General features: G+C 62.5%; 2 protein-coding genes across 4 annotated transcripts in view; one reads left to right on the top strand and one right to left on the bottom strand.

The window, feature by feature from the left end:
* The window catches only part of ITPK1 (inositol-tetrakisphosphate 1-kinase), a 135243-nt gene extending 130811 nt beyond the window's left edge, over positions 1–4432 (top strand). For all 3 annotated transcript variants that reach the window (XM_081289375.1, XM_081289377.1, XM_081289376.1), the window contains one exon: positions 2728–4432. In XM_081289375.1, coding sequence (XP_081145501.1) covers positions 2728–3071 — 344 coding nt within the window. In that variant the 3' untranslated portion in view covers positions 3072–4432. The remainder of the gene's footprint in view (positions 1–2727) is intronic.
* Positions 4433–8364: 3932 nt separating this feature from the next.
* On the bottom strand, positions 8365–19824 carry CHGA (chromogranin A). The gene is made up of 7 exons (XM_081293242.1): positions 19623–19824; positions 18894–18940; positions 16642–16735; positions 15806–15874; positions 13653–13751; positions 10768–11246; positions 8365–8698 (listed from the first exon to the last, which is right to left on the bottom strand). Exons 1-7 carry the CDS (start codon positions 19666–19668, stop codon positions 8615–8617), a joined length of 918 nt encoding a protein of 305 aa, XP_081149368.1. The 5' UTR covers positions 19669–19824; the 3' UTR covers positions 8365–8614.
* Positions 19825–20258: the final 434 nt, after the last annotated feature.

Raw genomic sequence — 20258 nt, 5'->3', positions numbered from 1 at the left:
GGAACTGTCACTGAGCCAGTGTGGACAGGGAGGCTTCTTCCAGGAGTCGAGAGAAGGGCCATCCCCCTAGGGCAGGAGGGTCGCGGCTGCGCCCAGCAGAGGCTAGTGAGGAGTCTGCTGCCGAGGTGGCCCCAGAGACCGGGGCTCCAGGGAGCCGGTGCCAGGGAGACGGCTCTGCTTGCCAGCCCTGTAGAGCACTCCTGGGGACAGCAGAGGGGTGGGCGAGCTCAGGGCCTCAGGTGCAGTAGCAGCCCTGTCAAAGAGGCCACCCACTGCCCGGTGGTGTTGACCCCTCTGTGTACCAGGCCTGTGTGGAGACAGGCAGCAGCCAGCCTCCCCCTCCCCACTGCACCCTGGAGGACTGCTGTGATCACCACTTGCCAAGAGGACGAGGCCAGGCACCGAGGGACCTGTCCGAGGTCACGGGTCCCTACGTGGTGGAGCTAGGGCTGCACTCTGACCATGAGATTTGCTGCCTCTTGGCGGAGCCCGGTGCTGAGTTCAAGTCCAGGCTCTGCCTTCACAGTCCACGAAGGCTTGGCCACCTGACCTTGGCCCCATCCATCCCTGCACAGGTGGGAACAGCATCTCCCACCCTGCAGTGTGCCCAGGGCCGTGTGGAGCTGGCTCCTGTCCTGGCACCCCCTCTCTGCGCCTGCTGGTGTCAGCCCACCCCGCCTCCTGCTCCTCCCAGGCCTCGAGGAGGCAGTGGCCTCTGCATGTCCCCCAGCCCCAGCTCTGCGTGGGGCGCTGGGCCTGGTCTGGGAGGAAAGCAGCGCAGTTGCTGAGGAACTGCCTCCAGATTCCCTGGAGACCTGCCGGAGTGTCCCCGTGTCCTTCCTGCTCACACGCCTACCCCGGCTCCCAGCAGCCACCCCCACGATCCTGGGCGCCTCAGACCCGGGTCTTCCCTGCCCTTCACCCCTGGCCGCGGGCTCCCAGCACCAGGCTGTTCTAAGACACTGACAAGACAGTGGCCTTGATCCGATCTCGGCTGTGCCACTTAGGAGCTTGTGACGCTGGGCCTCTGAGCCTCCACGTCCTCCTCTGTAAAGGGGGGCTGTGAGGAGGCAGCAATCAGGGGACGGGATCCAGTCCTGTGGCCGGCACCGCCTGCGTGGCCTGAGGACACTGGCGTGGATTCATCACCATCCTCTCTGGTTAACAGTCCCACATTTTTATCTGTAAAGTGGGCAGGTCTGTGAGGGTGATGTCACCCAGTGCTGGACACGGAGGCACTGTGCGCCAGCCGCATGGCCCTTTCTGTTTCTGCCGTGGGCCTCTCTGCAGCACAGCAGTCGGCTGCTAAGTGATGATTGGACACAGAGGAGCCCCAGCTGGTGGCCCCGCACACGGCCGTGCAGTGTTCTGAGGCTACACAGGGCCATGTCCCAGGCTTTGCCACTCATCTGTGCGAGTGGCTCGGAATGTCATCCAGGGCATGTGCCGGTGTTCAGTGACCTCTCGGCACGGGGTGCAGTATCCAGGGTGGTCCAGCTTCAGTGGGGTTGGCAGTGCCCAGAGCCCCCCAAGCTGGTGGGCTGCAACTCCTGCCCAAGACCTCTCCTGCCCTGCTCGTCTTCCTGGAGCCGCGGGCCAGTTTTCATCCTTCCAGACCCGCCCCCGCAGGCCCCATCTAGATCTGAGGCCTGCTGTGAGGCTTCACATCTGCGTTGGGAGGTGCCGCCCCAGGCAGACACTGGCAGTTCATGTGGCCTGGTGGGCAGTGCCTGGAGGCTGTCTCTGAGTGCAGGGGGCACAGAGGGCCTCCTCCTGTGTTTTAGGGTGAAAAGGAACACTTTGGATTTGGGCTGTGGCTGCTCTGGGTCACACAGCACCGGTGTTCTAGCCCCTCTGGTTGATGCCCCTAGAAGCCTCTACCACGAGATATATCCTCTCAGTGGACAGCTGAGGCTCAGGACAGATGCAGGGGCCAGGAATCAGGCCTGAGGCCAAGTTCAGGCAGACCCCATGGAGTCTGTGTATCATTCACAGTGGGCTTTGGTGCTGCCACCTCCAGCCATCATCTCACCCCCTCGGGTGGGTGTGTTCACCATCTTGCCATTACTGTAACAAAATACCTGAGATAATAAAGCTAAAAAGAAGGAAGGTTACTGGGTATGGTGGCTCATACCTGTACCCCACAACTTGAGAGACTGAGGCGGGACCATTGCAAGTTCCAGGCCAGCTGCGCCATTTTTGTTTCTACCGTGGGCATCCCTGTCTCAAAATATTCAAAAGGCTAGGAATGTAGCTTGGTGGTGGAGTGCCCCTGGGTTCAGTCCCAGTATCATAAAATAAAGAGGAAAGGTGGTTTGCACTCACAGTTGGGAGGTTTCAGTCTGCTCTGTGGCTCTGGGGCCTGTGGCAGAGCAGCATATCATGGGGTGGAGGACACAAGGCAAAGGAAGCGCATTCTCCTAGTGTCTAGGGGAGGGGGGGAGGTGGAGGGTGCCAGGTCCCTGTACCCCTTTCTAGGTCCCCCATGACCAGAGACCTCCCACTAGGTGCCACCCCTCAGGTCCCCCACCTCCAGCACGCGGGCCTTCAGGGGACCCTTATCCACACCATGGCAGTGGCTGGACAGGTGCTCACCACTTCACAGTGGCTCACCACTTCTCAGGGTCAGGGTCAGCCCTTGGCCCCACGGGAGTGACCTGGTCGCTGGTCGGCCTGTCCCCGCTCCCCAGCTCCCCGGCTGACCTGCGCTGTCTGTCTCCACCCCAGGCTACGAGGGCGTGAGCGAGTTCTTCTCAGACCTCCTGAACCACATTGCCACCGTCCTGCAGGGCCAGAGCACGGGTGCAGCCGCCGCGGGGGACGCGGCCCCGCTGAGACACAGCAGGCTCCTGGCTGAGCAGGCGGGCAGCCTGGCAGGAGAGCGGACGTGCAGCGCCAGCCCGGGCTGCTGCATGCTGGGCCAGGACGCGCCCTGGAAGACCGAGGCCGAGGCGGGCGCAGGCAGCGCTGCCAAGCTGCCACACCAGAGACTGGGCTGCACCGCGGGCGTGTCCCCCAGCTTCCAGCAGCACTGCGTGGCCTCCCTGACCACCAAGGCCTCCTCGCAGTAGCCACAGAGCCAGGACCCAAAGGGTGGCGGAGCACGCCACTGGGCATCGGCCCCCAACGGACGCTACTCAGAATTCCCGATGATCTGATGCTTTTTTTAATTTTTAACCTGATTTTCTGATGTCATGGTCTAAATGAGGGGGGAGATGGAAGGGAACAGCCTCGGGGACAGGGACCCTGCTTCCCGCCTGCGGATCTCGTCGGAGTTGACACCGCTGAGTTTCAACACTAGGTCTGAATGTGGGTGTGTGTGCATGAGTGGGTGGTGCTAGGAGCGTGTGCACATCCGTCTGTCTGTCCCCACGGCTGCTGTGGACCAGGCTCTGGGACCCTGGAGGGAGGCCCGCTCCTGGGCTGTGGCCCAGCAGAACGCCGAGAATGGTTCCCCTTCTTCCAAGTCCACCCACGCCCCTGACCCTCCCCTCCCTGTCCACCTTAGCCCTTCCAAGCCGACCCCCCGGGCTGCTGCTGGCCCCTCCCCAAAGCCAAAGGACGACAGGCCCTTGGGGGGAGCTGTGTGAGGCTCTGACCCCTGCCCACGGGAGAAGAGGAAGTTTCCAGTGGGCTGAGGCCCATGTCCTGGGTCGCTGCCACTCCTCACTGCTCCCTGGGGGCCACCAGGTCCCTCCCAGGGTCCCACCTAGCACTGTTGTTCCCTGGACCCAGGGGGGCTGCTGGCTTGCCCAGGACCACTCCCCCAGTCTCCTCCTAGATCCCCTCTCTCCAGAGGGCAGTCAGGGGCAGGGCAGGGCAGGGCAGCTGGTGCTCGGTGTCCTGCCCCCTGGGCAGCCTGCTGCTCCCCCAGCACCCCGGAGGACAGGCAGGAGCCTTTGCTGGGAATCCTGGCCAGAGGGGTCCCTCTTCCTGGGCAGGAGGAGGCTGCCCTGCGGTTCACTCCTGCACACAGTGGGCACTAAGACAGCCACACCACCCCAGACCCGCTCGCCACAGCAGCAGGCCACCACTGGCTGACCCAGTCCGCAGGAGGGGCCACCGAGGGTGCAGCCCAGTGAGGGGCCTGGGCCCAGCATGATCTCGTGTCATGAAGTGCAGTTCACTTGGGAAGAGAAGGGCCACTGAGCTGTCCCGCATGGTCCAGTGGGATGGAGGACACTGGAGGGAGTGCCGAGGGCCCTGGAGAGCCGCTGAGCCCGGCACTCGGGGCAGGGACCTTCCTTTGGGCAGCTGCCTGGCCTCCTCAGAATGGCCCAGGACTGGCCACGTTTACAGGACCTGAGCGTTGACCCTGGTGGATGTCTGCTCGTCACCTGTCCTGGACCTGACCCCGAGCCCGGGACACGGGACGCGTGGCAGCCTCTTGCACTGCTTTGTCTTCAAAATAAACTACTGAGATCAACCTGCATTTCCCACATGTCTCTGGGTGTGGCTCCTGTTCTGTCACCTCCCACAGTGTGGCCTCCTGAGGCAGAGTCCCAGCCCCCGCTGCCTGGAGGACCCCGACGACCTGCATGTCTGTCCCTCTGGTCAGTCCAGGTCACGTGGGTAGCGTCCAGGGCTGGCTGTCGGGGAACTGCCTTCTGGCGCTATGGCCCTCCTCTGGCCTCCACGCAGTGGTGAGTGGGGCAGTTGGTTCCCCCCATGGAGTTGGTCTTGTGAAGGCCTAGGGACTGTTCAGGACCAACCTCAGGCTGGTGGAAGCCATTGGCAACCTGGAGCATGGATGGGCACTATGGATGGTGAGGGGACGCCAACCACCCCTCGGTAGCCAGGTGAGAGACCTGCCTCTAAATGCCCCATGCGCACACTGTCCTTGTTGGTCCCAGGGTGCTGTCCCCACTTGGTTCCCCTGAGGCCTTGCTGGCCTTGGCCTTGGGGCCGGGTGTCGGGGAGACAGGCCCACTGAGGAGGTGGGTGGTAAGAGCTGGCCCCACAGGAGGACCCCGCTAGGCAGAGGCCAGCCCCGCCAGCAGCCTGGGACGGCCGGACTCACACCCAGGCTTCTGTTTCCGAGTTGGCCAGCACGTCAGCCCCGGGGCTTCCCATCTTGCTGGTGTTCAGGGGACAGGGCTGCTGAGGGGCAGCGGAGCAGGTGGCAGACCACACAGAGCTGAGCCTTGGAGTCGCCTGCACGGCCTGCTCTGTCCTGGGCCCAGAGGCATGGCCTCCATCTCTGCCTGAGGACACTTCCCAGGACAGAGTGACTGCATACACATCATGCCCAAATGCCAGCTCTGGTGTCTGTCTTAGACTAGGGTCGTCGTCCCTGGTGTCCTGCAAGTGTGGCTTTGCAGTGCATGGTGGGTGGGGCTGACTTGGGGTCCCCAGCGCCATTTGTGGCAGTCAGATGCCCCTGAAGCCTCAAGGGGCTCTGGGCATCTGGCACGAGCCTGCCCATGCTGTAACCCTAGCAACAAAGGGTCCTCAGAGGCCACCAAGTGGGCTTCACAGCAGGCTGACTGACAGCCCTTCTGGCCGACTGCAGAGTGACTGGTGCTGGCTAGACGGTCACTCTGAGACCAAGGGACCTGAGTCTCCAGCCTGGAAGACATCATTGGCTCTTGGGCATTCTTGCTGGCTGCTGGCCACAGAGAGCCATCGCATGGCCTCACCCCGCCTCACTGATGGCCCTAGGCTTTGTGTCTTCCCTCTGGTCTGTCCCTTGGAAACGGATCACGGACCCAGTGGGACCCCAGCAGCTCCTCTCCTGGTCTGTACCGCAGCGCGCTGGCCCTGGGACCCCGAGCCCCGGAGCTGGGTGCCGGCAGCTCCACGTGGGCTTCCCTGGGGCAGACAGGAGCCCCCCTGGAGGGCAGCCCTGGGTCTCCACCTCCGTGGCCAGCCTGGCCACGCCCACTGCACACACTCCCGCCCAGCCAGTGTGGGGTGACCAAGGCTCGTGCCTCAGGTCCCCCTCACAGTCAGGGTCTGTGCCTCTGCTTCTCTACACACAGCGTGGCCAGCGTGGACGTGGCTGCTGGTTCGCTGGGCAGCAGGGCCTCTGCTGCTTGGGTCCTCTTCCTTCTGGTTGTGTCCAGCTGGGCCTTTCCAGAAATGGTTGCATTTTCTCTTTACTGCCCAAGTCAGCTGAAACCTGGCATCTTGAGGGGGCTGCCCTCCTGCAGGGTGTCACTCGGGACAAGCTGCTCAGGCTGGGTTTTCCCCAGGGTGTCATGGTAGTGCCCACACTGTGCTGGGTGACCAACCCTGTTCGCCAGCAGCTCTACCAGAATCCACCCTGGGCTGCGCTTAGTCTGTACGTCCAGACCACAGCCCACGCGTCACTCTGAGAACATCATGCTTCCCTCCTGGCTCTTTTCAGCTGGCTTGTCTTTGGGATGGGTTATTCTGGGGACAAGGAGACCCTGTGCTATCTCCTTACCAGCTCATCTTGGTAGTGGGTGTCTTGATTGCTGATGGCCTAGAAATGCAGCTGGTGCTGTTTGCTATTCTGTAGCCGTTGCCGCGGGGAAGCTACAACATGGGAGGAGATACACGCCACAGAGCCACAGCCATGCAGAGGGGTGCCTTTGTGCCCCAGGGGTGGGCATTGGCAGCAGCGGGCAGCCTGGCTTCCTGAGCCCCCCAGACAGCTCTGCCACTGTAGTCCTGGTTTTCTGGCTCACCATGTCCCTCTCCAGGCTTTAGCATCGTCTGGTAAGGAGATAGCAAGGATCACCCCCATTTACGGATGCTGAGATGGAGGCTCTGAGACCCAGGAAGCTGCTGAGCTCTTCGGCTAGTTACTGGTTGGACGGGGGATGCCTGGAGCCTAAGGCCCAAACCCGAGTTCTCGCCACCAATATGCTGTGCAGACTGACCCGACAGAGAACTACGGAATCCCACCTAGTACTGGGCACAGTGCTGCATGCCTGTCATCCCAGGGGCTCGGGAGACTGAGGCAGGAGGATCCCAAGTTCAAGGCCAGCCTCAGCAATTTAGCAACTTAGACCCTGTCTCAGAATAAAAGACTAGGAGTGTACCTCAGGGGGAAGCAGCCCTGGGTTCAATTCCAGTACCAAGAAAAAAATCCCAGCTGGCCCTCTGAACGTGGCTCTAGGTCCCCGCAGGTGTCACCAATGCCTGTGAGCCTCACTTGGGTGGGCAGCCGTCCTGGCCCTGGCAGGGGAGAACCAGGCAGGCCCCTGCCAAGGTCGCCATCCTGCAGGGTCTCACCGTCCTTCCTGCGCATCTCACCCTAGGTGCACAGACCAGGGATCTTAGCCCCAGAACTGCCACCTGGAGAGGTGACAGGCCTGTCCAAGACCAATGCCAGTCCAGTCAAACCGTGCTTGAACCTGGCCTCCTCTGCCTCCTGCAGGGTTGGCCTCAGCAGAGGGACATGGGCTTGTGCTCCCTCCTGCTGACCATACGTTTGTCCCAGTGGGTGGCATTGGCTGTGGACGGTCCAGCTTTCCCCACTGGGCAGCGGGCTTCTCAGAGCCAGGGTTTATGCCAGTCCCCTCCTCGTGCCAGGCCCATGAGGCCCAAGGCAGCCGTGCACGAATGTTTGACGGACAACTGAATGACGGGCCCTGCCCCGCCAGCTGGGCCCAGTTGCAGTGCCGCCTGGCCTGATGGCATCATCCTGCACAGCCGGGCTCAGTGCTGGGGGCTTCCCTCCTGCCTGTGACTCGGAGCATTTCACCTTCTCTGCCTCGGTTTCTCATTCTTGAAGCAGAACAAGACCCACGGTGCTCTCATGAACTGTTACATGCACGAGGGCTTCCGACAGCCCCAGTCCTAGGCACACTACAGGCCAGCAATCAGGGCAGGCAGAGTTGGATTCGGCCAAGAGCAGCCTGCAGCTCAGAAGCTCTCGACGGGAAGTCCAAAGCCAGCCCGGTGCATGTGGCTTGGGGAAGGCACCAACTGGGGCCGTCAGGGTCTCTATCCAGCCCACAGGTGACCAGGGACTAGCTCAGAAAGCAGAGTCTGTGTCCCAGCCTGGCCTCACCTCCACACGGCCCAGCTCAGGTGCGGTTAAGACAGAGTGACAAGTGTCACTTCATCCACACAAAACCGCTTCGAGGCAGATCAGCTTCCCCATTTTACAGATGGGGAGACTGAGGACCAGGAGTACAAAGCCACCTGCCTAAGATCCCACAGCTAAGAAGTGGCCCAAAGAGGCCCAGACGGACTGAAACTCCCCTGTCCCTTTGCTCAAATCCTGTGTGTCCACTGGGAGTTGAGGGGGAAAAAAAATTCAAAGAAAAAGGAAAGAGCCCAGAGCAGGTTTTATTTTTCCTTAGATGAACTCTATACAGAACGTATTCTAGTCAGGAGTTTTCAGCTTTCACCGAAAGCTCAGAAGTTATTGCCTCTGTGCCCGGGGCTGTGAACGTGGAGGGGCTTCTAGAAAGCTGCCTGTGTTCAGAGAGCAGGGTCTGCGTGGAGAGCGTGGCCACTCCACAGGAGGCCAGGGCGGGGCAGGAGGGAGGGGAAGGAGCGTGGGGGGGCAGGGTGCCCCGGGCTGCCAGAGGCCACCTCCCTACCGGAAGCAGCGTCCTGGCCGTCTGGGCAGGACCTGTAGAGGGGACAAGAAAGCCAGGCCCACGGGTGCCAGGGGCTCTGGCTGGCCGGCGCCTCAGCCCCGCCGCAGTGCCTGCAGCTGGTGTGCCACCCTCTCCAGCTCTGCCTCGATGGCCGAGAGGCTCTCCAGCTCCTGGTCCTAGGAGAGAAGGTCAGGGTCATTGGGAGCTGGCCTGTGCTGTGGGATCAACAGGACAGTTAGCAGGGCTGGTGGCTGCTGGTTGGCTGCATGGCCTTGGACAGGTGGCTCTGCCGGGGAGTCTCATCTGCACCGCGGGGACATGGCACCACGCTGGGGGCTTGCCTGAGGGCCAGTGGGCAGGCGGGAAGCAGAGGCCCTGGGTGCAGCCTGCCTGGGTGCAGCCCTGCTCCCTCTCAATGGTCCAGGCAGACGGAGTCTGTTCTTTCAGGGTACGTGGACCATGAAGCCCTGGTTCCCTTAAGGGACCCTCCCTTGGCCCAGACCATGGGCGACAGCTCTCCGGGTGGCCAGGCTGGGCGTGGGACTGTCTTCCGCAGCCTCCATACCTGAGGGGGCCGTGGGGACTGCAGCACGGGCTGGACACTGACAGACACCATGTCCACCTGCTAAGGCTGGGCCTGTTCCTGACCTCAGGGGGACCCTGAGTTCCGGCTGCCAGGGTGGTTCAGGGGAGCAAGGGACCCTCCTCTGAGCCCTGCTCTGGGCCCATCTCCCAGAACTGCCAGTCCTCTCGGAGCAGGACCCACCAAGGGCACACCCCCCACTCGGAGCCTGGTTAGGAAGCCACCTCTCTGCCCCTGCCCTGGGGGTGGACTTCCAAGGTCCCACACCACGGCCCACCTGGGCCCAGTTCATGGGATGCTGACAACTGTTGCCTTGGAAATGGGGACCTAGAGCCCCCTTGACCTTGAGGGGCCCTGGGGGGTGAGTTCATTCTTTTGGGGTGTTCTTTTCTGCAGAGCTGGGGTGGAGCCCAGGGCCATTCTGTGTTGGGAAGTGCTTACCCCTGGCCATGCCCAGCCACCCCCCCACCTTTTTTTAATTGTATTTTGAAACTGGCTGTCACTGATTTGCCCAGGCTGGTGTCAAACTTGTGATCCTCCTGCCTCAGTCCACACCCCAGCCTGAGCCACTGGCTTGACAGGCAGCCAATGCGGAAATTTCTAAGACTCCTGGATGGGGAGGAGGTCCCCACCCCACCTTGACCACAAGACTCAGGGGTCCCCACTGCCCCACCCTGCCCCCTGGCCCCCTCTGCCTGTGGAGACCGGAAGCTGGCAGAGTCTCTGGCACCTCATTATTCTGCCGTTTCTGGGGCTGCTCCCCTTGTCCTGGAGGTGGGGCTGCTCCTGGGCCCTTCGCCCAGTCCTGGGGACACGGGTACCTGCCCCTCCAGCCCCAGCTCCAAGGGGTCTTCCTCTCAGACCACCAAGACCAGACCCAGGTCCAGAGAGGTCAGGACCAAAAGAAGGGCCCCTACTTTTCTGGGTGGGCTGAGAACAAACTTGGGGTGAGGGCTCTGGTCCCTGGTGGTCCCCAGAGCACTGAGGCTTGAATCAAGTACCACCAGGGTCTCCTGCCTGACAGGGAGCCCAGCTCCTGGGCGGCTGTGCACTGACCACCTGCTCAGCATCCCAGTGGCCCTGGGAGGCCCAATTCCAAGCATGGAGGTCTCTAGTTGTGATGCTGAGGTGGGCAGAAAGGGGGTGGGGACGTGAGGCTCAGAGGGCCACCACCTGCCCAGGGCCGAGAGCCAGGGAGAGGCTGGCTCAGGCCTGTGGGCAGAGGCCAGGTCTCCCTCCCATTCACACAGGCCCCGAGGGCCAGCGGGCTCTACCCTGCCCCTCCGCCATCATGGGAAGAGGGTGCGCCCGGGCCTCCTGGGAGCCAAGACATGGCCGGGGCCTGGACCCCTAGGCCGGTCCTGCCCCCTGTCCCCAAGCTCTCTATCCAAAGCTGCACCTGTCACTCTCTGACCTGCTCAGACTCCCCAGGGCGCCCAGCAGCTCCCAGGCCGGGCTGAAGGTCTCCTGCCAGCTGCGGGCAGTTCCCCAGGTGCCCGCTGGGAGCCCGGGCACCCCCAGCCCTGAGAGTCCCTGGCTGCGCACCCCTCTGGGTCTAGATTCCAGGGGTCTGGGTCCCCTGCTGGGGGCAGTGATGTCCGAGTGCAGCTGTCCCCAGGCCTGGCCAGGGCCGCTCCCTCCCGTAGCCACCTCTGCTCTGACCTCTGCCCTGCGGTTGGCGCTGCCCTCCTCCTCCTTCTTCTCCTCGGGGTAGCCTCGGGCCTGCAGGGGAAAGCCGGCCTCCACACTGTCCTCTGGGGAGGATGGCCTCCAGCCTCGGCGCAGCTGCAGGCCAGGCCCCCTGGGGCCAAAGGCCCGGGCCCGGAAGGAGAGCTTCATGGAGCGGTCGGGGTCGGGGCCGGGGCCGGGGTCGTCCTCCTCATCCTCCCCGTCCAGCCGCTTCCCTGCCGTCAGCTCCTGGGCCAGCTGATCCATCTTGCTCCACCGAGGGGCCTCCTCCCACACCCTGGAGGGCCGCGGCTCCTGCTCCCCGCTCTTCCCGGCCCGGCCTCGGGAGGCCCCTGCCGCGTCCTCCTCCTCCTGCTCCTCCTGCCTGGGCCGCTCTCCCAGGCCCTCGGGGGGCCGGGCCTCCTCAGCCCCTGGCTTCGGGCCTCCATCCACCACCAGAGCTGCAGACCGACCTGGAGCAGGTGACAGAGCAGGAGGTAAGGGCCAGCAGCTCCCCGTCCCACCGCCCAGCAGCCTCTGCGGGCCACGGTCAGGCCACGGGCTTGGCTTTCAGGGTCGTGCCTTTGCACAGTGTCCACGTGGAGGGCAGGGCCACCCCGATGCCCTGCCCATCAAGACCCCTCAGAGCTCCAGGGTGGGGGGCCAGAGCCAGCTCCTCCCCTAGCCCAGAAGCCTCTGGCCCAGCAGGCCACCCCCAGGGGCTGCCAGGGAGTCAGCTGACCCATCACGGAAGACAATGCTGTCCCCAGATCAGCCTGCTCCCACCTGTCATTCTGTCTCTCTCTCTGTTCCCAGAGCCTGGCCACCCACCCTGCAATGCCCCTCTTGCCTCCTGGGCCAGGGGCGTGCTGTGTGGAACAGGGGAGAGGAATAGTGTGGAAGTCAGACAAACTGGGGTTGGAATTTCAACTTTTACTACAAATTAGCTGTGTGACTTTGGGAAAATTACTTAATCACTCTGAGCTCCACTTCCCCGTCTGGAAAATGGACCTAATACCTACCTTTCAGGATTGTGATGAAGATGGAACAAGATTAAGGATGAGGTTCCCTCCCACCCCACCCCCCCAGACATGCTGGTTCAGGTCCCCGTCATACATACTCTCGCCTTTCCGTGTCTCTTTGTAGCCAAGGCTCTGTTGGGGCTCAGATGCTGCAGTGGGGCCTTCCTCCTCCGGGGAAGCCTTCTCTGCCCCCTCCGCCTCCTCCTCTTCTCCCTCTGTCTGCGACTCTTGTTCTGCACTCAGGCCCTGGGAGGGGCCCTCACTGTCCCCCACAGCCTGCGGGCCCGAGCGCCTGTGGCCTGCGAGGCTGGCTGGTGGCTGGGTGTTAGGGGCCTCCTCCCCCAGGGCCTGGCTGTCCCTCTGCCCAGGCTCAGGGAAGGCCGGGGGCCTGGCTGTGTCCGGGGCCTCGGGGCTCGGCTCTGCCTCTTGGGCATCTCTTCTCTCTGCAGCACCTTTCCAGGATGGTTCTTCTGTCACCTCTGTAAAAACAACAGGGCGAAGTTAGGCCCTGAGGACAGCTGTACTGGGGCCTTCCGGAGGCCACCTGCGGTCGTGGTCATCCTGTGTCTTGGCTTCCAGGAAGCTCGGCCTGAGACTAGAGTTAGGGTTCTCCTCCATTCTGGGCTTGATCTGAGTATACCTGGATTGTGGTTTTTATTTCTGTCTCTTAAAACAGGATGTAACTTTAAAAAACTAAAAATAAAACCCAAAACAAAAAGCAACAGACCCTGAAATGAAAATTAGGACACTGACTGAACTGCTGTGTGATCTTGGGCAAACCACTTAACCTCTCTGTGTAAGAGGCGCCATGACTGCAACTCCATTTTCCCCTCCATATGGGGCTCCTCTGTCTCCCGCACCCTGTGAAAATGCTCAGTTCCTCAGGATTTTCTCAAGGACAAAAAGCCCCCATCATTGCTAGAGTGAGCGCCACTGAGCAAGGCGGCCCCAGGCGCGTTCCACCATTTGAGCTTCGGCAGGTCCCCAGGGCTGGGCACGTGCTCACCCCACGTGCTCACCCCACAGGACACACTGAGCGGCAGACAGGGGAGGCGGCCTGACCACTGCTCACACAGGCTGCAGGCCACAAGTTAAGCCCGCTCCCAACCCCTACACGCCAGCTCAGGGTCCCTTGCGTTGAGCTCTGGGTGCGTGTGCCCACACAGATGCCACACTATGTCCCTCTGAGGCCAGGGCAGGCCTGCATGGAGACCCAGACTCGTTCCCGTGAAGCCAAGATGGGGGTCCAAGCCGCACCCAGTGGTGCCAGGTGGACAGTGTGGGCCAGGCTCCGGGCAGCTGGGCTGACCTGCCGGCTCCCTCCCAGCCCCAGATCAGGGCCACTGGGACCCCCGCTCCTAGAACCGGCCTCATCCACGGCCATGAAAGAGCCGCGCCCTGAAGGTGGCCTGTGGCTCCCCAGGTGGGAGGACAGCGACCGCCTGGCACCGGCCGAGCCACGGCAGCCTCAACCCACCCAGTGCTCTGGTTTCCAGAATGAGGACCCGGTATCCCCAGCGTCCCGGCCGCTCCTCGCACCCTCCTGAGATTGGCTACTCTAAGGAGCCACCAAATCCCGGGAGGGCAGGGGTGGGCCAGCTCTGTGCAGGGGCTACTGGGTGGACCCACCTGCCAGGCCACAGAACTCCCCCCCAGGGCCCCAGCACCTGGATGGACAGTGGGACACCGCGGCCAGGACCCGTGGCTGTGCCGTGGGACCACCCGTGTGCAGCCCACCTTGGGGAGGGGAACAGGAGCTGCCGCCTGTGGCCTGCTGGAGGGGCTCCGGCTCTGGGGAGGCCCTGCCCCTCGGGAGGCCCCGCCCCTCCCGCTCTGGCCAGCAGGGCTGGCACTGACCTTGGGGCTTGGCCTCGCCGCTCTGGCTCTCGAGGACCTCCGAGAGCTCCTCCTCGAAGCTGCGGTGCTTCTTGTGCTGCTGCGCCCTCTCCTTGGCCCCTGGGGAGGAGGACGGAGAGGCCGGTTGGGTCCACTCTGTGGGTCCAGGAGGCCGAAGGTCCCCACTTCCCCATGTGGAGTGGGCGGGTCATGTTCCAGGCCTGCCCAGTGAGACCTCGAGGGGTCTCAGCCAGGGGTGGCAGGTTGGTCCCCCAACCCTCGTCTGGGGCCATCGGGCGGCCACACCACCTCCACAGACTCAGATGCTGCACTGGGAAAAGACAGCGAGCCCTGTCTGGGCGTCGTGGGACCACCAAGGCCCTGAGGGACAGAGGGCTGCAGGGACAGGAGTGGGAGTGAGGGACCCTCAGGATCTGTAGCTCAGGGACCTGGAGCAGGAACAACAGTGACCGCTCGTCTCCTCCGGGTGCTCTCAGCCCAGGCCCCGTGAGAAGCCAGCCCTGCTTGCCCTGAGCCCAGGGTCGGCCGCTGGGGTCCACATCCGTCCTGCCCCGGCCGCGCACTGCCCTAGCTTCCGCAGCCGCCCTGACTGTCCCCACACCCACGCCTCACTCTGGGCACTGGCCCCTCTGCGGGGTCAGCTCTGCAGCTGGAGATGGCTTTTGCCCTTATGGGGACATCTGTGACAGCTGTGAGCCAGGGAGCAGTCCTGGGCCCAGAAAGGTGTGAGTCCCAGGGCTCTGGGGCCACTTCCTCACTGGGTCACCTATACATGGGGCATCGCACAGCAGGTGCCAAGACAGGCAGGGCCGCAGGACAGCATAGGGGCCTAGAGGACGTGGAGGAGTGGGCAGAGGCTGCACCAGGATGGACAGCAGCGACCGCATGGGCCCCGTGCCTGGGTGCGGGTATGCAGGACCCCCTGCCCTCTAAGAGCCTCTGGTGACATTATATTTCATGACATAACTTTAGCTAGTCAGTGTTTAATCTCAAATTTATCGTTTAGTTAAAATATTTAATTTTTAGTCAGAAACCTGAGCCAGGAACCCATGACGACACAGCCCGGGTCATTGGGGCCAGAACGCGCCTCCTCCCCGCACCCTCATCTCTGGCGCCTGCCGCCCAGGGGGACAGCCAGAGAAGGACGCAGGTGAGCTGGGGGGCCGGGTTCTTGCTTCCTCCCCAGAGCTGACCTCTCCATTCTCACACGGCCTGTCTGCTCCAGCAGCCTCAGAGGGGCACCTTCCCGAGCTGGAGCAGCCTTCCTGCCCCCACCAGTGCCACCAGACCCAAGCCCAGGCCTGGGGGGAGCGGGGGAGGACAGGGAGGGAGGGGAGGCCCAGCTCACAGACAGTAGACCGTGGGTTGGTGCCCAGGGTGCCAATGGCCCTGCTCTAGACAAGGGGCCCTTCTCTCAGGAGTCAGCCAGGAGCAGCCCAGCCAGAGCCTGGTCCCGTGTGCCGGGTCAGTGCCGCCTTCCATCAAGATTGAAGGGACCACCTCTGGGGGTGGCGGGAGCCTAATCCTCTAGCCCAGCACTCTGCCAGGTCGCCCTCAGGGACAAGGCACTTGCCACCTCTCAGCCACCCATTCCCAGGAGCTGTGGACTCTTAATGTCTTGGGAAGCCATCGCACTCTGAGAGATGGGGCTTGCTCCAGGGCGCGGCATTAGCCCACCCACTCAGAGGCAGCTGAAGTCTGGCTGATGTCCTGGGGCAGACAAGACCCTGCCTGCCCCCACCACTGCCCCTGCAGAGAAGCTCGCGGTGGGAAAGAGCCCTTCTTCCTCTCTCCTTGAGAAGAGCTGGCTTCTCAGTTTTCAGAGGAAAGGAAAAGGAAAGCTCTCTGCATTCTAGTCTTGAAAGCAACCTCCTGAGATGGCTGAACTCCAGAGGCCGGGCGGCATTCGGAGAGCTGTTCCTGTGTACTGTGTGGCCCTAGACAGGCCACTCAACCTCTCTGAACCGTGATCCCTTTAATGCTATCAGTAACAGATTCAACCAGGTGGCAGAGGGGATCCTACCTTGCTGCCCTGAGATTGAAAACAAGTAACTGAGTGCCCCAGAGGACCTTTGCCAACCTTCCTCCCCAATTTTCGGATTCTCAATTGATGGGATTTACACAGAATTATGTGTAAGGTGACTGGAGCATACCTTGGAGAGCAAGGTCTTGGAGCTCCTTCAGTAAATTCTGGTGCCGCAGGATGGACAGGATCCGCTCATCTGCAGGAAAGGACACAGTCACGGGTGGCTTCCAGAGAACAGTCAGGAGGAGATCAGCGTTCAGCTGAGTGCTAAGGAGTTATTCTGGAAACCCCGACAGGCGGCCAGTCAGATCGCATCCCGAGATGACACTTGGGAGACTGTCCCCCCTCCAAGCCGTCCATCACTTTTCTAGCACCTTAGAAAGGTCAGGCAGGGCCCCCACGGACCTCAGCCCAGGGACAGCGGGCCCTGGGGATGCCAGTGTCTCTCTAATCCCTCCTGCTGCAGCCTCTCCTCTGCACCCCAGTGCCCGTCCTCCACTGCCCCCCTCTGGATGGCCAGCGAGTCTTCTAAAGCCCCCTCCCCAGATGCTCACAGTGCCACCCAGCAGCTGGCCAAGGCTTGATAGCGGGAAAGATTTGGTCCTCCTCGGGTCCCACGGCACCCTTCAGCCACCACAGACCCGCACGCTGACCGCCAGGGGCCAGGGGCCAGACGCTATTCTGACCCTGGAAAAGCACCCAGAACCCCCTCACAGGGAGCTCACAGTCCGGACCTGCTGTTCCTGTCCTGGTTTCACTCTGCCCAGGAGTCGAGTGACCAATCTGTCCCCTCTGCTAGCCCACAGGCTCCAGGAGCGTAAGGCTGTGACCCCTTCCTTGCCCACCCCTCACGCCCCAGCACAGTACCGGCCAAGGCAGGTCCTCACTGGGTGACATGTTGCACCCCAGCCACGCACGCATCCCAGCCCAGGAGGTGGCTGCTCTCCCCAGGCCAGCCCCTACCTCCTCTGAGAGTCTCCAAACACTCCCGGCTGACGGGTGTGGGGCTGGGCTTGGACAGGGTGTCGGAGATGACCTCGACGATGCACTTCATGACCTGGAAGGGGAGCAGAGGTGGGCTGGGACCAGCTTACAAGGGGCTCGGCCCCTCCCAGCGAGCACAGAAGAGCAGCTGCTTTTGTGCTCAAGAGTCCACGGAGGCCTGGCTCAGGGCACGACTCTGCCCTTGGCCAACAGTAATAGCCATGCTAACCCTCCTGTGGTGCCTGCCCTGGGCCAGGCCCTCCAGCTGCATGGCCAGGCCAGCAGGTTCCCCTCTAGGGTAGATCATGGGGGCTGGCATCTGCCGATTCCAAGGTTGCTTCCCTAGGATGAGGAACTGCTTCTGGGAACTGGAAGAATGTCTTTAAAAAGTGCTGCGCTCCTGCAGATGCCGAAGGGCCGGCTTCTCCAGGAAGTCCTCCCAGACTGCCCAGAGGAGAACAAAGACCTCCCCTGGTTCTGCCAGGTGTGACTCTCAATGCCCTCAAAGCTGTCACATGGAGGCACTATCAGTCTCATAGTCTGGTTTCACATCTACCCAAGGGGTACAGCTGGATGTGGGGCACAGATCAGCTACATCTGGGTACCCATCCAAGGCCAATAGCAGCCTATACCTGAAAGCAGTGTCCAGCAAGATGCTGGTCAATCTAAGCATCTGACAACTGGACAATCTTTGACGATGATGCCAACTCTAGTGTGGTATCCTAGCTGTGTGGTCTTAGGCAAGTATGCTTAAGAGACTCAGTTGCCTCATCTGGAAAGTAGGAGTGAGAATGCCTTCCCCAGGACCCTTCTAGGGTAATGAGGCACAGATGGGAAACAGTCTATAAAATGGGAAGTGCCTCACACACCAGGGTGGAATTCACAGCTTCAGACCTGCTTCAGCAGCCTAGAGCTGGTGGAGAAGCAGGTGTCAGACTGCCTGAGGCAACGCTGGTGGGGAGCGAGGGGGTGGAAGTCTTGTCTATGGGATGCCAAGGCAACCAGCCCAAGGGTGCGGGATGGCATCCTGGCAAGCGCTGCACAGCGGGTGCAGTCACCGCCTCCCAGGGAACACTCAGGTCTCAACCGGCTGCTCTTGTGCTCATGAACCTGGGCTGCTGGAACGACACGGTGACCAGAGTGGACCCCCAAACGGGATCTAGCCAGCAGCGCCCAGCAGTCTGGACCCTGACCTCGCACTGGGAATATCAGAGAGCCACCAGTCTGTGAGGGAACTGGGCAGGGGTCCCAGAGGACTGGGGGGTCTAGAAGGGAAGCTGTAGGGAAACAGTGGCCATTTTCTGAGGACCAACCCTGTGCTGGGTACTACACGCCTCACCTCAAGGGAAAGGGAAGAAAGGGGAAGCTCAGAAGCTAAGGAATGTTTCCAAGGTTGCACAGCTAAATGAGTAGCTGAGGTTTAAATTCTGGCCCCTGTGCAACTGGAAAAAAAGGAAACATAATTGAGCACCTTGAAGTTGAAATGTTTTTGATGTTTTTGGTTTTATCTGTAGCCTCTGAAGAGAACGGGCCCTGCAAAGTGAACAGTAGACATCTCTCTGATGCTCAAGTGGAGATATGAGCACCGGAGACTGGAAATCCAGCCCTGGCTCGGGTGGGAATGAACTCCAAGCATGCTTCTGGTGCAGAGTGTTTCCTCCTGCCACAGGAACCCCCACTGGTGACCACCCAAGTCCTTCCCTGGGTGGCCTCCACCATCAGCCCCAGCTGGCAGGGACCAGTTGGCACCGTCGCCAAATATTTCCACTGTGGCCCTTGGGGGCACCAGGTACCTATGAAGTGGAGGGGTGCTAGTGAGCTGGGTGGGCGAGGGAGAGAGGGAGAGCAAAGGGGGAGGCCAGAGCCAGGCAGGTGACAGCTGTCCTTGCAGGTCTGTGGACAGCCCAACCAAGCCAGGCCACCAGCAGCCCACGGTAGGCCTGTGGATGTAGGCGTCAGGACAACAACCGGGCACCTAGGCCCCATCAGACAGGCCCCTTCTGGCCACATGGCCAATCTCATAGAACGCTGGGGAAGTCCCCGCAGCAGGACAGCAGGGAGAGTGAGCAGTCTCTGATATCTTCTTTTACAAGCTGTCCTCAGGTCAGCAGCTGCAGTGCTGGCTCTTGGCTATATGCCAAACTCACTCCTGCAGCTGCCCAAGAGCTGGCCCGAGGTGTCCACCAGAACCTCCTCCCCCATCCCAGGGCATCCCCAACACCCCTCCTTACCTCGGTGTCCCCTTTATTCACAGGGCTGTTGACAGGGAGGGCAGTGACTGGAAAGAAAGAGAGAGCACTGGGGTCACTCCCCCGTGCCCAGGGGAGCACAGTCCTTCCTGACTGAGTTCAGAGCGGGCCACTCACCCAGCACTCCCTGTCAAAACTGTCCCTACCCAAATTAGAGGCCCGGCTTCCCAGGAGGTGGCCCCAGAGGCTGCCCTGAGGGGCCCTGACTCTCCCCTGGGAAGCTGCTCTGGAGAGGGCGCGTGGAGGCAAGTGCTATGGCAACACCAGCAGTAGAGCCGGGGGACCCGGGTGGGACGAATGCAGGGACAGGGAGGGACCCAGACGGAGGGGAAGAGCTGGGGAGGGGGCTGTGAGAGGCAGGAGTCCGGCCAGCCGACGCAGAGGGAGGGGGAGCTGAGGAGCGCCGTCCCGCCCCCTCCCCCCAATGACCTTGGCCGGCCAGGCGCGCAGCCCGCGGGGCCCGGACGCGCTCGAGGCCGGAGCCCAGAGCGGGAGCGGCGGCCGGGGGCCGTCCCGTGGGGCTGGGAGTCAAGCCCAGGTGTCCCTCGGGCCTGGGCGGAGACCACGCTGCGGGGCCAGGCGGAGGCGGCGGGCGGGAGGCGGCGGCGCTGTCCGCGGTGCTGAAACCTGGCGCGCCGAGGGGACGCGCGGAGCAGCGCGGGGACCGGGGCAGGCGGGGCGCCGGGGCCCCTCGGCCGAGCCGGGGCTCACCTTGCCCGGCGCAAAGCAGGAGCGCCAGGACGGCGGCGCAGCGCATGGCGGCGGCGTGGGCAGGGCCGGGCGGCGGGCGGGGCGCTCGGCGAGCGTCCGTCGGTCTGTCCGCGAGCCTCCCGCACCAGCTGGAGCACTGCAGTAGCAGTAGCTGAAGCGTGTGCGCCGCTTATATACCCGCCACCCCCGGAAATGACGTCATGGGGCCGCCCCCTGACCCTTTCCCCACCCCCGGGGTCCAGCTCGCTCCACCTCCAACCTCACCCCTCGCGGGCCCCTGGCCTCCAGCGCTGGTGGGTATGGCTGCGACCCGGAGGTGGCACGGCAGGGCTCAGGTGGCCCTCCACCTGTCGACGGTTCCACCGATTTGCTGTGTGTCCATGAGCCAGTCACTTTGCGAGTCTGAGCCTCGCGTTCCTCCGCTGTGCTCACTGAGGTGACTGCCAGTGCTCGGCGGGCTCCTGCGCTTCCCCCTGCGCAATTGCCTTCTCCCGCGTCCACCCGCTGAGGCACGGTCATCGCCCAGGGTTCCCCAAAACACCGGGAGGTCCCGGAGGCCTCCTTGTGGCGTTCCAGTTTGTGCCTTCGCGTTGATGATTGTGTGTTTCTGGTCTTGAATGAGGGTTACTCGCCATT

Source organism: Spermophilus citellus (genome assembly GCF_964194105.1).
Source record: "Spermophilus citellus genome assembly, chromosome: 4".
Classification (NCBI taxonomy): domain Eukaryota; kingdom Metazoa; phylum Chordata; class Mammalia; order Rodentia; family Sciuridae; genus Spermophilus; species Spermophilus citellus.
Note: the sequence above shows the minus strand (reverse complement) of the source record. Positions and strands in the feature narration are given on the sequence as shown.